Genomic DNA, 16,812 nt, shown 5'->3' on the forward strand with positions numbered 1-16,812 from the left:
TTTTCTTTTTTGTTGTTGTGATTTGGTTTGTTGATTTGGTTTGGTTTTTCAAAACAGGATTTGTGTAAAGCCCTAGCTGTCCTGTAACTTGGTTTATAGACTAGACTGGCTTCGAAATCACGGAGATCTGCCTATCTCTGCCTCCCAAGTGCTGGGATTAAAGGTGTGCACCACCATCGTCCAGTTTTTGGTTTTTTTTTTAAGTTTCCATGTGATTCTGGGAAGCAGGGATCTTTACCTGCTGAGTCATCTTACCATTCCCCTGAAAAATGAAGTTTTTCTCTGGAACTTTTCTTTTCAGGCAATGATGAAGTAAAACGTGGTGTCTTACTGATGTTGTTTGGTGGTGTTCCTAAGACAACAGGGGAAGGGACCTCTCTTCGTGGGGACATAAATGTTTGTATTGTTGGTGATCCAAGTACAGCTAAAAGCCAATTCCTCAAGTAAGTGCCTACCTGAAGTAGTATAGTGGGAAAAGCAGTGAGTGTGCACTTGTAGGCCAGCTGTGCTGCCAAACTGATGTCAGTGTCCGCTCCTGTTTTGTTTCTGAGACAAGGTCTGTATATGGCCTATGTCACTGTGCCCAGCCTAGAACATTTGTAGTCGTTTTATGATTGAGTATTTTAAGTGTATTACAGGTTGAATTTTATTTTGTCTTTGATATGCTGGGATTTAGTCCAGCGCCTTGTATATACTACCCTTTAAGCAAGATCCTCATTCCTAAGCTGAATTTTAGATTTGAAAAGTGATAGTTATGTTTAAAGAATTCTATTTTTCTATTCACTATTGCCTATTATGACAGCATTGTACTTTACATGTATGGTTTTCTTAGACCTTTCTTTGCTACATTTATTTGTATGTGAGGTGCACACAGCTCAGAAGACAACATGCAGGACTAACTTCTCTCCTACCTAAAGTGGGAGAACTTCAATCCTTCCTGGGGATTGAATTCAGGTCATTAGGTTGGTCAGTAAGCACTTTTACCTATTTAGTCATCTTGCTGGCCCTTAGATCTTTTATATAGTGTTTTCTAGTGTCTTTATTGAAATGTAATTTATGCATCATGAAATTCATTTCTTTGAATTTTGCAAATTGGTGCTTTAGTATATCAATAGTTTATAAAGTTCAACTAAGTTTAAAATGTTACTGTCACTTAGAGGGAAACCTTGTGCTTGTTAGTAGTTACTTCTTTTCCCCTATAGAAAGGTATAGTGTACTGCATTGTCCCAGTCTGTGTGTTTTTGTTTTTTAAATTGGCTCATATGTGGTCTTTAGAGATAAACTTGCACTTAGCATGAAGTCATGTTGGAATTTGCATCAGTATTTTGTTTCCTTCTCTGGCTAAATAATACATGACTACCACATGGTGTTAGCCAGCTTCCATCATTGTGACTGATGCTTAAGGTAAGCAACCTAAAGGAGAAAGGATTTGCTTTTATGTCAGAGTTTTAGTCCACAGTCACTTGGTTCCATTGTTCCTGAGGTGGTCAGGAAACAAAGTCAGTGAGGGAGAAGGAGCAGAGCTGCTCACCTCAGCACCCAGGAAGTGGATGAAGACAGGAAAACAGGAATGGCCCTGGACAAGGACCTTTCCAGATACTCCAGCAGTGACCCATTTCTCATAAATGCACCGTTTCCCCCATCTGTTTTTCACTACTTCCCAATAGTGCCAGTATATTATGAGTGCATTGAGGAATTCATTATCTTTTGATCAGATCAGGTTATCATAATAAAATCACTGGGAACCACTAGCTACAGTGAAGGGGTACTGTCCGTTTATTAATCAATGAACATTGGGCTTATGTCTGTCTTCACTTTTATGCTTAGTGCTTGAATAGTGGTTTACAGATTTTTCTTTTCCTATCCCTTTTTATTGTTTGTGGGAACAGTTGGTGGTGTTTGAGATAGGGTCTCACTGTATAACCTAGGCAGGCCTCAAACTCACAGCCTGCCACAGCCTCTTAAGTGATAGGATTAAAGGCATGTGCCCATCAAACCTGGCTTTTTTTTTTTTTTCTGGTTTGCAATATTTATTTATATGTGTCTTGGTATTTGGTCTGTCTATAGTCTCTGGACATGTGCATGCAGTGCCCACGGAGGCCAGAAGAGGGCTTCATATCCCCTAGAATTGGAGTTTCAGACAGTTGTGGGCCAGTGTGTTGTTTCTGGGAATCAAGCCCTGTTCCTCTGCAAGAGTACCCAGTGTTCTTAGCCATTGAGCCACCTCTCTGAGCCTCCCCTCCCTTTAGCATATTTTTTAATACTCTTTTGGCTACCATGGTTTCTGTGTTCAAAGACAAGAGGCTGCAGGATTCAGGTCCTTTCTCTCAAGGCAGAAATGTGAGCAATCATCTAAACAATTTACAATTGAGCTAGGACTGCTTTTCTTCCCTTGGGGATTTCTGTCAAGATGATCACTTTACATAATTTCCCATAGTCTGTTTAATATATTTCTTGTCCTTCATGGAACATATGAATGAGCAGGAGGTGGATAGCTTGTACTTTACATAAAAATTTGTTTTGTATTAGCCATTTTTAGGTTTAGTTCAGTGACTCTTAAGTACATTCAAATTTTGTAATCATTACCGCTCTGTCTTCAGAACATTTTTGTTCTGAACAGAACCACTATACCTGTTAAACCACAGTTCTCTAGTCCCTTCTCATATAAGCACCATTTTACTTTGTGTAACCTTACTATGGTGTAATACATTGAAGATTCATCATGCTGTAGTGATCAGACTGCATATTTCTCTATTTTATGCTTGTACTGCATTTTGTTTTATACATAATGCATTGGTGGGCCTTTTGGTTGTTTCCATTCTCCCCTGTTGCAATAGTAATACTTATCTGAGCATTGTTATACTGAGTATCAAATACTCTGCTTTTCTGTTTTGTTTTGAGACAGGATCTTACTGTATAGCCCAGTACGGCCTCAAACTGAGTTTAAAAAGCCAAAGGACATAGAGCTGTCAGCTGAATTTTCTGGAACATGTAATGTGATGATGTGTTAATGAATCTTTGTGCTGCTCTTAAACAGGCATGTGGATGAGTTCAGCCCCAGAGCTGTCTATACCAGTGGCAAAGCTTCCAGTGCAGCTGGCTTAACAGCAGCTGTGGTGAGGGATGAAGAATCTCATGAATTTGTCATTGAGGCTGGAGCATTGATGCTGGCTGATAATGTAAGGACATTGTATACTACTAACCAGTCAGAATACCCTTTGACTTGCCAGTAAAGATCTATTGAATTTATTAGTATGTTACTTAGTTTATTAATCTTCATTGAATTGAAGCTGTCATTATTAAGTTTGTTTTTTGGGTTTTTAGTGTTGTTTGTTTTGTTTTTTAAGACAGGGTCTCGCGATGTAGCTCTGGCTGTTCTGGAACTCACTCTGTGAATCATACTGGCCTTGAACTCTGCCTGCCTCTGCCTCCCTAGTGGTAGGATTAAAGGCTGGTGCCACTTCACCTGGCTGAGACTGTCACTATTTAACACTTTCTGAACATACCTAGAATGTGATGATTGCTTTGACTAGCCATACCAGGTTGTTCCTTTGTAGACTCTGACATCTCTAAATAGGTCCATCCATGGATACATAGAATATTATATACGTATTTGACAAAGATCAGTTTGTGGGTATGCAAGCTTGTATTCATTGTACTCCTTTACTTTCCCAGACTAAAATAAAATGAATGGATGAATCAGAGTGAGTCTGTGTTTATCACTGTCCTGGAACTCCCAGAGAGATCTATTTGCCTGTGCCTTTGCCTGCCACAAAGGTGTGCACCGTTGCACCCAGCCCCAATCTCTTGAGGCTGAGGTTTAAATGTTGAGAAGAGTACATTGTCTGCATATTATTAGTTTTACTTTTAGGTATTTGTTTTGCTCTTAGTTTAAATGAGTCACATGAGTATCGCTTCCAGCCCTTTGTTCTTGGACAGTCTTGTCTAAACAGGAGTTAAGAATGTTTACATCCTGTCTTCCATTTGCCTAGGGAATGGAGAGGTCTCTGATAGGATACTTTGTGAGTTTATCGTTTTACATCTGTTTTTACAAAGCAGTTTTGTCTACTTTTCTCACACAAGCAAGTAACTACTCTAACAGTCAAGTAACTATTCTAACACCAAGCTATTATCTCCAGCCCTACAAGGAAATTCCTTAATGTTAGATCTGTTTGATTACAGGGTGTCTGTTGTATTGATGAGTTTGATAAGATGGACATGCGGGACCAAGTCGCTATTCATGAAGCTATGGAGCAGCAGACCATATCTATCACTAAAGCAGGAGTGAAGGTGTGTATCCCCTTAGTTGTGGAGATTAGTATGATAGAGATATCCACCTGGTGAAATACATTGTTTCAATATGTAATACTGATCTAAAATGTAAGGTACAGATGTTACTGAGAGTCCAATGTACATATATTGCTGTGATAGAAACTGGTTGCACTAATGTAATTTTTAGCATTTCTTCTGATTTGTCAAAACGCTTTAGAAATGTTTATTTATTGGGGGAAGGGTGCATGTGACAGAAGACAGCTTTGTGCATTTTGTTTTTTCCTTCCATTTTCACATGGGTTTCTGGGGGTCACACTCATGTCACTAGGCTTTCGTGGAAGGGGCTTTTACCTGCTGTGCTGTCTTGTTAACTGTGTTTGGCAAAATTTTCATAAATAAATAAAACCCACATTCTTTGATAAACATGCTTGTTAAAACAAAAATAGCTATTGGTCCCAGTACCACAAAATACTCAAAGATAACAATTTAAATGAAAAGAATTGTATTATGACCAACATTAGAGAGAATCTTATTAAAATCAGGTTTGGTGGACAGACAGATGGCTCAGCAATTAAGAGCTTGTACTGTTCTCGCAGAGAACCCAAGTTCAGTTCCCAGAACTCACAGTGAACAGTTTATAGCTCTAGGGATTCCAGAGCTTTCTGGCTCCTACAGGATTTACATGCACATGCACTTACAGAGACAGACATGCATACACATAATTTAAAAAAAAAATCTGTAAACTGTAAATTTGTAAATATGTAAATTTGAAAGAAAGTAATATATTTGTTATTTAAAATTTTTTAAATATTTACTGGTGTATAAATTTAAGAGAAATCTTCACCTTCAACTCCCAGTACAATGGATATTAGGTATTATTGTGGGAATATTTCACATACAAATAAACATATGCGGGCTGGAGAGATGGCTCAATGGTTAAGAGCACTGACTGCTCTTCCAGAGGTCCTGAGTTCAATTCCCAGCAACCATATGGTGGCTCTCAACCATCTGTAATGAGATCTGGCACCCTCTTCTGGCGTGTGGGCACACATGCAGGCAGAATGTTGTATACATAATAAATAAATAAATCTTTAAAAAAAAAAACATGCATACAGTTCTTTCCTTCTTTTACTTAATAATTTTATTGTTAATCTTCCTATAGTTCTATAGTCCTACTAGGTCAGTTGTGACTTAATAGCCCATGACATTGAACCTGCATGAACCATACATTGGGTGGGTCGTTTTCACTCTTTTTGATTTTTCGAGACAGGGTTTCCCTAGCTTTAGAGCCAGTCCTGGAACTAGCTCTTGTAGACCAGACTCCTTGATCTCACAGAGATCCGCCTGCCTCTGCCTCCCAAGATCTGCTCTGCCACAACTGCCTGGCTTCACTTTTAGTCTTGTGTGTCACAAGATACAGTTATTGTAGTAAACTGAGTACCTACTGTATCTAGTTAAAAGGTAAATTCCTGGCAGAGTACTGGCTAAGGGACTCATAAGAGATTATATCACCAATATAGAAGAGCTTATTGTGCTGTTATCATACTTGAGTTTTGATGATTCAGTAGGTGAAAAAGCCTGCTTTTTGTTGCAGAATGGAATATTTAATTATATAAAGTGTTATATTTGTTTATGCTACATTTGTATAACTATGGAAAGATGTGTTACATTTGTGTATGCTGCAGAATATTTAACTATGTGAAGGTGTGTTGCATGCCTGCCTAAGGCACCTGATTGGTTTAATAAAAAGCTGCAGTAGTTAGACAGTAGAGGGGTAGGCCGGGATGGGAAGCAGAGAGAATAAGTAGGAAAAGCAATTTAGAATCGAGGGAGATGCCAGGGACCAACCAGTCATGCAACTACCAGACAGACAGACATGGAGAAAGCAGGAAAGTAGGACATATAGAATGAAAGAAAAGTAAAAAGCCTAGAAGCAAAATGTAGATGAAGAGAAACAGGTTAAAATAAGGTATAAGAGCTAGTGGAACAAGCCTAAACTAAGGCCAAGCATTCATAACAAATAATAAGTCTCCGTGTCATGATTTGGGTGCTGGTGGTGCAAGAAAGCCTGCTGCACCATTTTACTTCTGTTTTGTTAATTGCATGAGACACAACTTTTCCTTGTATCTATATTGGCCTGTTTGTGTTTGTTCTTTAGTCTCATGGTTTTTTCTCATTCAGGCAACTCTGAATGCCAGGACATCCATTTTAGCTGCAGCAAACCCTGTCAGTGGACACTATGACAGATCAAAATCACTGAAACAGAACATCAGTCTGTCGGCACCTATCATGTCCCGCTTTGATCTCTTCTTTATCCTGGTGGATGAGTGCAATGAGGTAACCAACCACTTAAGCTGTTCATGTTTTCCATTTGTGTTCAGTTTTATGACCTTTGGTGCCCCTCACGTGTACTACTGCTGGCCAGAGTTATTTGTGTGTGATAACGCACAAACAGCCCACCCTCTCCACCACCTCACAAAGTTTAGTGTGACTCATACTGGCCCTGAACTCTGTAACCCACTGTGGCCATCTTTGCGGGCTGTACTCATTTGCTGAGCAGGGAGTTCCTCTATTTAGTAGTAACAGTGCAAAACCCTGCTTCCAACCTGACTTGAAACATTATCTAAATAAAACTGCCTTGCTGTTGTGAATGCTTGGGGAAGGACTTGGATTTCTCTTCTTCCCCTTTAACAAGTACATGACCACAGTTAACCCCTAGATAATAATGTAATGACTGAGAGGACACTGAAGTCCTGTCTCCACTGCAACTCAGTTTGCTTCTGTATAAAATAAAATTAATATCTTCTTTATGGGGTTTTTATGAGGTTTGCTTCTGCATATTCCTGAGGAAACAGTGTCATGTAATGAGTTCCCTATAAAAGCTCTGCTATTGTTATTTTATACTCTATTTTATGTGCATTGGTATTTGCCAGCATGGATGTCTGTGTGAGAGTGTCAGAGGCCCTGGAACTGGGGCTACAGGTAGGTATGAGTTGTCTCATTTGGTGTTGGGAATTGAACCCAAGTCCTAGAAGAACAACCAGTGCTCTGAGCCACTGAACCATCTTTCCAGCCCCTTAAAATCAATTTTTAAGTTAGCATATGCTACTAGAGATCATTATAGTTTGGGTTTTGTTTGTTTGTATTTTGAGACAGGGTCTCTATGTGGCCCCAGCTATCCTGGAACTCTCTCTGTAGACTAGGCTGAAAAATCACAGAGAATCACCTGCCTCTGCTTCCCAAAAACTGGGATCAAAGGTGTGCGATCCTCAGGCTTTTGTGTCATTTCCATTCACCTGTCAAACAGTAACTTTGCTGTAGTTGGTTACTTACTACTACCTGTTTTTTGTTGTTTTGTTTTCTAGCTTTGGAGCCTGTCCTGGAACTAGCTCTGTAGACCAGGTTGGCCACAAACTCACAGAGATCTGCCTGTTTGTTGTGGCGGGTTCCCTTCCTCTTCACTAGTTCTTCCTTCTGTTTTCATAGCAAATACGGTTATTAAAGGTAGCCCATTCCTTCGAGGTATATTTTTTTTAAGTGGAATATCTTTAGAGAGATGGTTTAGTGGTTAAGAGCACTTACTCCTTTTGCAGAGGACCAGGTTCAATTCTTAACACCCATGTGGTGGTTCACAACCACCTGTAACTCCAGTGTCATGGGATCTGAAGCCCTTTTTTGGCCATTGTGGGCACCAAGCATGTACATGGTGCAAACACATACACAGAGGCAAAACACCATACACAGAAAATAAATTTTATTGTTACTGGGTTTTTTTGAGACAGGTCTCACCATAATTATGGCTTGTTTGGAACTTGCTATGCAGGCCAGGATGGCCTCAAGATCAAAGAGATTCTGCCTCCCCAGTGCTGGGATTAAAGACATATGCCACCATACTGAGCATAAAATGTATATTTTTTTAATTAAAAAATTCTGTTGTGAGGACTTTGCTTGTGGGGCTGTAGAGATGGCTGCAACAGTTAAGAACACTTTGTTATTGCAAAGACCCAGGTACAATTCTCAGTATCCACATGAAGGCTAACAAACATCTATAACTCATTTCAGGAGATCCAGTGCCCTCTTTTCTCCCCAGTGCACATCAGACATGAACATAGTGCACAGTCATACATGCAGGCAAAATACTCATGCACATAGAATAAATAAATCTAAAAAAATGAAATAAATAAAAACTGCTCAGAATGTTGGTACCTATTAATAACTTCTTTCAGTAGCATAGAGGTTAATTTTGTCTTTTTTCAAGGTAGGGTCTCCTGTAGTTTATACTGACCTTGAACATCTTATTAGTTAATGTTAACTTCATTGAACTGCTGCTATTCCTGCCTCTGCTTCCCAAGTACTGGGATTATAGGCATTGACTACATGCCCAGATGAGAAATCATTTGTAGCTATAAATTACCTTTGGGGTACTTTGGAGTCACCGCTAACTAGGATTAATAGTTAATAGGATTAATAGGATTATCTTCTTGTTTTAAATTAGGTGACAGATTATGCTATCGCTAGGCGTATAGTAGACTTGCATTCAAGGATTGAAGAATCGATTGACAGAGTTTATTCCCTTGATGATATCAGAAGGTATCTTCTCTTTGCCCGACAGTTTAAGCCCAAGGTAATCTGCCCTGCTGTACCTGCATAGATTCCTACTGCTTAGTTTATAAGAAGGTGCCGATGTACCTTAATGTGTTTACCTTTTTCATGTCCTTAAATCTTTTTTAACTTATTGCTTGAGAATTTCATACTTGAATATAATGTGTTTTGATATATCTACCTCCTACTTCCAGACCTCACTCCTTCCATACCCCCCACTACTTTTCTTTCCCAACTTTGTGTGCTCCTTTTAAAACCTGCTAAGTGCACTATAATCTCCTTAAATTTTAAGTTTTGTGTTTTGTTTGTTTTCAATACTAGTTTGTTTCTTCAGAAATGGTTGAGAGATTATTTTTAATTTGAATAATTTTTATATTTGACTTGTTAGATACTATTAAAAAAATCTTTGGCCAAATATTGTAGCTTACATAGTTAAACTCTGTTTAACAGTAAAATTAAGTAGGATTTTGAGTGACTTTTGTATGAAGAATGTGTGTTCACTAGGACTACATACTTGTACCTCTGTGTACCAAGTTTCTTGTTCTTAAAAACTGAGGGCCTCTTAGGTCAGTGTATGCTGTCTTTTCACCTAAAGCCAGCATGAGTTCTTGATCTGAGCCTTAAGTTTAGTCAGAGTGTTAATTCAGTTAATGAGCTTTGACACTTGAGGTGCAAAAGGCATTTCTTTTTATTCTGTTGTTTCATTTGTTAAATGTCATTTAGAAATGGTCTTTTGTTTAAACTAGTCTATTGTCTTCATGCTCATAAAATTAGTACATGGAATTTACAAGCTTCTTAATGCCAGTTTCTGAACTAATTCATTGTCTTTGTGATAGCTTAAAGTTTCAACTTCTAAGTTTCCCAGAGTGTTCCCACATGGGATTCTCTTTAACTGAAGTTTAATGTAGCCCATCAAGGGAAGTGAGTGTAAGCATCTCCCTGACTTGACTGGTTTTTGAAACAGATATCCAAAGAGTCAGAGGACTTCATTGTGGAGCAATACAAACGCCTCCGCCAGAGGGATGGCTCTGGGGTCACTAAGTCCTCGTGGAGAATCACTGTGCGACAGCTGGAGAGTATGATCCGCCTCTCAGAATCAATGGCCCGGATGCACTGCTGTGACGAGGTACCACAGTCCCTCTGATAACAGAGGAATGCATGAGTTGGCTTGTGGGCATGTTTTTACCTTTGTTATGGAACCTTCCAGAACCAGTTGGTACTATTCTCCCAGTGGGAAGGTTGCTGTCTTGTAGTTATGAAGTAGATAGACTGATAGTAACAGATAATCTATTCTAATCAGTAGTTGTGGAGTGCAGATAGAGGTAAGTAATCATTTATCCAGGAGAAGCATATCTCAAGCAAGTGTCCTTGGCCTTTGGCTGGGAATACAAATGTGGCTGTGACTCCTATCTCAGAAGGAGCCTTCTTCCTTAAGGATGGTGTAATCAGTGTGTGTTGGGTTTGGCTATTATTTTGATTTTTGTGTGTGCTTGGGATTAAGTTTAGAGCCTTGTACATGCTAAACACATTTGGCACTGATCGATACCCTTAGCTCCATGGGTTTTAAATTGTTCTTTGAGCCCTAGATTCACAGGCAAATATTAGAGTATGAGGGAGAGGATATTGGAAGCCATACATCTCTGCTTCAAAAAAAGGCTTTTGTGTACTTCTATATACGAAGTTCAGTTAGAATTCAAATTTTGTTTTTGAAAAGGATGGATAGGGTCATTCTTGGCTCCAATTCAAATTTGAGGTCCTCTTGAGCTCCATAGGATGTTGTCTCAAATCAGTGAAACAAGGTTTGGGCATGTAACTGAGTGGCAGAGTGCTTGTGTTGAGCCCTGGATTCAGTTCTCAGTACTGTGAAGTAAAGGCGGGGGGGTGCCAGCACTTATAAGGCAGAGACAGGCAGATCTCTTGAGTTCAAGAAGAGCCAGGACTACATAGAGAATTCTGTCTCAAAAGACTTAAAGAAAAAAAGGAAAGAAAATGGAGCTGGGGAAATGGTTAAGAACGCATAACGTGCATACTGCTGGGCTGTAGAGATGGCTCAGGTAAGAGAACACTGGTTGCTTTTCCAGAGAGCCCAGGTTCTATTTGCAGCACCCACATGATGGCTTGCAATTGTCTATGACTCCATTCCCAAGGGATCCGATACTTTCTTCTGGCCTCTGCAGACCACAAAGAAAAGTATGCACATAAAATGGGAAGAAAGTACACATACTGCTTTTGCAATTAAAAGCCAGGTGCCTTTATTGAAAGAGTCTGCTAAACAATTGTATTAATTTGTGTTGACCAAGGTTTCTGTCCCTCCTGTTCCCACAGCTTTCAGTTCCAAAGAATCACACAGAGGTCTACATTAATTATAAACTGTTTGGCCTATTAACTCAGGCTTCTTATTAACTCTTATAACTTATATTAGCCCATAATTCTTGTCTGCCATGTGGCTTGGTACCTTTTTCAGTGAGGCAGTCACATCTTGCTTGTTCTGCCTCTGGGTGAAGGCTGCAGACTGAGCTTTCCTCTCCTAGAATTCTCATTGCTCTGCCTCTACTTCCTGCCTGGTCGCCACACCTAAACTTACGCCTGACTACTGGCCAATCGGCATTTTATTAAACAAGTACAAGAAACAAATCTTTACAGGGTAAAACCATTGTCCCACAGCAAATTCATATATGACTGCAGTGGGTGAGTTAGTCTTTGTTTCGGTCAATATATGATGTTGTCAGTCATTTCAGCCATTTGGGTGAGTTAATAGTGTACATGGGGAGGAGCACAGTCTTCTCAGCTGTTTGGCATAAAATATCCTTTTACATGGCTAAGTTGTCTCATTACTGGGTTAGGTCCAGCCTAAACATGTGAAGGAAGCTTTTCGGTTACTGAATAAATCAATCATCCGTGTAGAAACGCCTGATGTCAATCTAGATCAAGAGGAAGAGATCCAGATGGAGACGGATGAAGGCCCAGATGGCATCAATGGTGAGGAGCTTGCTCATCACTGGTCTGTAGATAGAAACCGATCTTGCAGGATGTCATGGTACCTGTCTTAATTTGGGATTTCATTTCTGTGAAGAGACATCATAACCATGGTAACTCTTATAAAGAATACATTTAATTGGGGTGGCTCACTTATAGTTTCAGAGGTTTAGTTCATTATGATGGGGAACAGAAACATGATGGTATGCAGGCAGACATGGTGCTAGTGGCTGACAGTCCTACATCTTACAGGCAACAGGAAGTCGGCTGACTGTCACATTGAGGGAAGGTTGAGCAAAAGAGACTCAAAGCCCACCCCCACAGTGATATACTTCTCTAACAAGGCCACACCTCCTGATAGTGCCTCTCCCATTGGGGGCCATTTTCTTTCAAACAACCATAGTACCAATGCACCGGTCGATGGCTGTGAAGTAGATGTATTCAGAAGGGGAAGGCAAATGGATTTTAAATTAACTATAAACTGAAGCACAGTTAAGTAGTTATACAAAGTATATGTGCTTGAAAGACTGAAAGAAAACATTACCCTGCATCCATGTAAAAGAGGACTAAATCCACAGTTAATCTTCTGATTTCCACAGACATACTATGGCATGCTCACAAGTGGCTATATGCACAATGATAATTAAAAGGAGGATTAAACTTCTCAATCACATTGAAACAGGTGCATAACAGATTGCTTTTGTTCATAACACTGAAAATTGACTAGTGGATGCAGTGGGGAAATGTCATTAGGTAGGTAGCCTAAACTATATTAAATTTATAGCCTTCTTCTGGTTCAGCCTCTTTTTTTTTCTAGCTTTGGAGCCTGTCCTCAAACTAGCTCTGTAGACCAGGTTGGCCTGTCTCTGCCTCCTGAGTGCTGGGTTTAAAGTTGTGCACCACCATGCTTTCTTTGCTGCCAATCAAATACCAATAAAGTCTCTGACCTCCATCCCTAATATTCCTCCCAAGTCAGTTGTCTTCACTAATAGGATATTAATTTGTTCCAAATTTATTTATTAAATGATTGTTTTCTGAAGTTCATGTTAAGCTGAAGGAGTTTGTGCCTGAATGCTAGATGAGGGCATATGAAAGGCACAAAGACAATCAGGTGGTTACTTCTTTCCTTAGGTCATACTGACAGCCCAGCCCCTGTGAATGGGATCAGTGGTCCCAGTGAAGATGCCAATCAGGAACCTGTTTCCAAGCCCTCCCTGAGGCTGGGCTTCGCTGAGTACTGCCGGATCTCTAACCTCATTGTGCTCCACCTCAGGAAAATGGAAGAAGGTGAGTATGTGCCCTACACTGTACTTGCTGTCATTCTGAAATGCTATTTCTGCCACTTCTGATGTTAAGCATTGTGTTCTATCAGAAGAGATGGTCATTTATGTTGACTTATGGATCATTCCTGTTCGTGTATTTATGATATTGAAATAGAATCTTTAGATCTGATCATATAAAGAACATAACAGTTTTGCAGGTGAAATTACAATAGTTGTTTTCTTCCCAACAAATGGTCTCTCCTTCGAGACCAGCCTGGTCTACAGAGCTAGTTCCAGGACAGGCTCCAAAGCCACAGAGAAACCCTGTCTCGAAAAACCAAAAAAAAAAAATAATAAAAAAATAAAAAAAAACAAACAAAAAAAACACAAGCAAGTTGGACTTAAGAAATCTATATAGCTACCACAAATGTAATAAAATTCTCCTCTGCCCGTCAGTACCAGTTGCTGGAACACTGGCCCAGTTCTTACCCTTAACCGATTGTTGTGATTATGAGTTTCATCATTCTCCAGTTAGCTGTGGGCAGAAGGAAAACAATCATCTGTTAGAGTTATAGTTGATTCTTTTTGTGTGTGGGTGCCCATGGAAATCAAAAGGGCATTTGGATCCCTCCGAGCAAAAGTTAGAGTAGGTTGTGAGCTGCCCAGTGTGTGTGCTTGGGACTGAACAGTTCCAAGGATAACTCTGGTAGCTTTTAGGCTTCTTTCCTCATGCAAAAATCTAATCTGTGCTGGAGACTTTCACAGCTGGTTTCACCTAATACTTGAAAGAAATTGAATCGGAAGTAGATTCTGGCTGGGTGTGACAGCCTACACTTTTAGTCCTAGCACTTAGCAGAGGCAGGTTTAAAACCTGGTCTACATAGTGGGCTCCAAGCCAGCCAAGGCTATATAGTGAGAAGACCCCCATCTCAAAAGAACAAAGAAAATGAAGTACTCTGAAGAGGAGCTTACAGTTACACCTGATTTTATATCTTTTGTATGTGTGTGGTACTAAGGATTGAACCCAGTTCTTGGTACTTGTTAAGCACATGTTCTAAACCAAAGCCATAACTCTTGCACCTTATTTTGCAGTTTCTATAATCAAAACTAAGATTTGTTTGTTTTGTTGTTATTGTTGCATGTGTGTGTTTGCACGTGCATGCGCCATGAATTGGCAATGCAGTTTGTTAAATATCAGTTCTTTTAAATAATGTGTTTTTGTTGTAGAGGAGGATGAGTCAGCATTAAAGAGGAGTGAGCTTGTTAATTGGTACCTGAAGGAAATCGAGTCAGAAATAGACTCTGAAGAGGAGCTCATAAATAAAAAGAGGATCATAGAGAAGGTTGTGCATCGTCTAACACACTACGTATGTATCCACTGCCTGGGCTCCAGGGTAAGGGGGGGGGTCCCTATATCAGCAGGTTGCATTGTAGGCTTTTTGGTGAGTTTGTGTATTTTGAATCATTGGGGTTTTGTGGTTAAGGAGAATTAACAGCAAGGAACGTACATCTTTTCCTAAAATAAGCAGGATTTAGGTAAAAGCTGAACAAGTAGCTTTTGAATCTTATTTGTGGTGTCTTTAACTGTACTGGCATTGAATCCTGGGTTTGCATGTGCTGGTCAGCCTTAGGTCTATGCTGTATCTATAGCCCCTGTGTGGTGCTGTATTTACCCTGTTTTCACCCTGTCAACTCCATTCACACACTGCTGTCTGGTAAGTGCTCAGCCAGTCCTCTAGCATCACCTGTTGTTTCATCTTCCTCAATCCAGTAAACAGTCTTATTTGAAGTGATTCCATTTTATTTGGCAAAGATTGTTTAGTGGCTGGGAAAGAAGAGGGCAGATAACATGTTCTACATTTATTTTTACTTGATCAGAGAGAAAATTTCCAGGTAAATTATGTTTAGATGTTTTGTTGTTTGTTTACTTGGAGATTGTGTCTTACTGTGAAGCCTACGCTAGCCTAGAATTCAAGGTCTTTGTGCCTTACCCACCTGAGTGGTGGTATTACAAGGTGTATACTACCATAGCATCTTTGACCCATTGTTAGTCCAGTTAGAAATAGAATCAATCTAGCCTGTGAGAGGCCCTGCGTATGATATCTCATAAATATAAATAAGGGCTGGAGAGATGGTTCAGTGGTGATGAGCATGCAGTGTGCTCCCTGGGCACCCAGGTTTGATTTGTGGCACCCACATCAGGTGCCTAAGAACTCTTCAGAATAAATTGATTTAAAAAAAAAAAAGAAAGAAAAAGGAAAAAGAGGAGTAGAATCTTGCTGATGACACACACACTTAAAATCCCAGCACTCAAGTGACTAAGGGCAGGAAAATTGTAAGTTTTGGGCCAGTCTGGCTGCGTAGACTGTCTTAGAAAGTGGGAGGGGAGTGAATGAAAAGGGCTTATTGGCAGTAATTAAAAATTAACTGGTAACAGTAAATGAGACTAAAACAGATTTAGATATTAGAGAATTTTATACAAATGTATAATCTTAAAATTCAAGCAGTTTCCTTTTTTGAAGTTACATCAACAAGGATTTAATAAAATGTAAAGGATAATCACAGTACCCGCTGAGTGTCTTAGTTTTTTCTGGCAGTTCTAAGTAAAGGCCAGCATCCTGTAAGAATGGAGCTGAGAACACTGGTGTGGTTTTAAGGGGGTGGTTCTGGTCCAAGGGCTTTCAGACAGGAAAGAAGAGAATGTAAGTAGCAGACATTTAGAAGAGTTGGACTGAAGACAAACTGTTCCACAGGATCACGTTCTGATTGAGCTTACCCAGGCTGGACTGAAAGGCTCCACGGAAGAAAGCGAGAGCTTTGAGGAAGACCCCTACTTGGTAGTCAACCCTAACTACTTGCTTGAAGATTGAGATATTGAAGGTAACTGTACAGCCAGACACAAGGACTTGTGGTGCCCTACCTCTGCACCAGAGCCTGGTGACACTCAGGAGAGACAGTTTCTGGAGTGATTTTGAGGAGTGAGAGCTGAATTCATGGCCCTGTGAGCCTCCTACTGGGGCAGGCTTCCGCACTTTGTGCTTGTCCTATTGAAGTCAGAACCCAATCATGTTCTTTCTGTAAGACCTTTGTCTTCGTGTTTAGGAAAGCCTGCTGCTTTTGACATATACATATCTGGAAATTGCCTTCTTTTATTTCCAACTTCTGCTTTTATTCATTAAAATAAAATAACTTGTTCTGCAGTTGTTTATTGGATTCATTTGTGCTCTTGATTATTGCCTCCCTTTCCATGAGTAAGTTTCTTGTGGTAGAGAGGCCTTGGAGGTGAGTTTCTGAAGTTAATTTCAGTGTTGGTTTGGGGTGTTTCTTTGGGGGGGGGTGGTTGTTTATTTTGCTTTTTTTGAGTGGCAGGTGTATGGGGTCCCAAGTAACCTGTTACTAATCTTGAATGCTTGATCCTCTTGCTTTAACTTGAGTGCTGGGATTGTAGGTGTGCCATTACATCTGGCTTTTGGTATAAAGACTGTTCCCATTTACTCAGTACTGATTTATTTCTCTGTCCTAAGGGTAATTTTTTGGTAATAATTTCTTTTTTTTTATAGAAGAAATAGACCATTTCTTAAATTAAATTTATTTGTTTGGTGGGGGTATGCATGCTGTGGTATCTGTGTACAAATCTCATGAGAAATTGTAGATAGTAAATCTTTCCTGGCACATGGGATTTCCTAGATTGTACTCCAGT

General features: G+C 39.8%; 1 protein-coding gene across 1 annotated transcript in view; it reads left to right on the forward strand.

Moving 5' to 3' along the window:
* Positions 1 to 16,291, forward strand: part of Mcm6 (minichromosome maintenance complex component 6) — a 32,383-nt gene extending 16,092 nt beyond the window's left edge. Inside the window, exons 8-17 of the mRNA XM_057769849.1 lie at positions 302 to 443; positions 3,038 to 3,179; positions 4,183 to 4,290; positions 6,454 to 6,609; positions 8,768 to 8,896; positions 9,839 to 10,000; positions 11,718 to 11,853; positions 12,982 to 13,137; positions 14,340 to 14,479; positions 15,866 to 16,291. Of these exons, the coding sequence (XP_057625832.1) occupies positions 302 to 443; positions 3,038 to 3,179; positions 4,183 to 4,290; positions 6,454 to 6,609; positions 8,768 to 8,896; positions 9,839 to 10,000; positions 11,718 to 11,853; positions 12,982 to 13,137; positions 14,340 to 14,479; positions 15,866 to 15,982 (1,388 nt within the window). The 3' untranslated portion in view covers positions 15,983 to 16,291. The remainder of the gene's footprint in view (positions 1 to 301; positions 444 to 3,037; positions 3,180 to 4,182; positions 4,291 to 6,453; positions 6,610 to 8,767; positions 8,897 to 9,838; positions 10,001 to 11,717; positions 11,854 to 12,981; positions 13,138 to 14,339; positions 14,480 to 15,865) is intronic.
* Positions 16,292 to 16,812: the final 521 nt, after the last annotated feature.

Source organism: Chionomys nivalis, chromosome 5, assembly GCF_950005125.1.
Source record: "Chionomys nivalis chromosome 5, mChiNiv1.1, whole genome shotgun sequence".
In the NCBI taxonomy this organism is placed as follows: Eukaryota; Metazoa; Chordata; class Mammalia; order Rodentia; family Cricetidae; genus Chionomys; species Chionomys nivalis.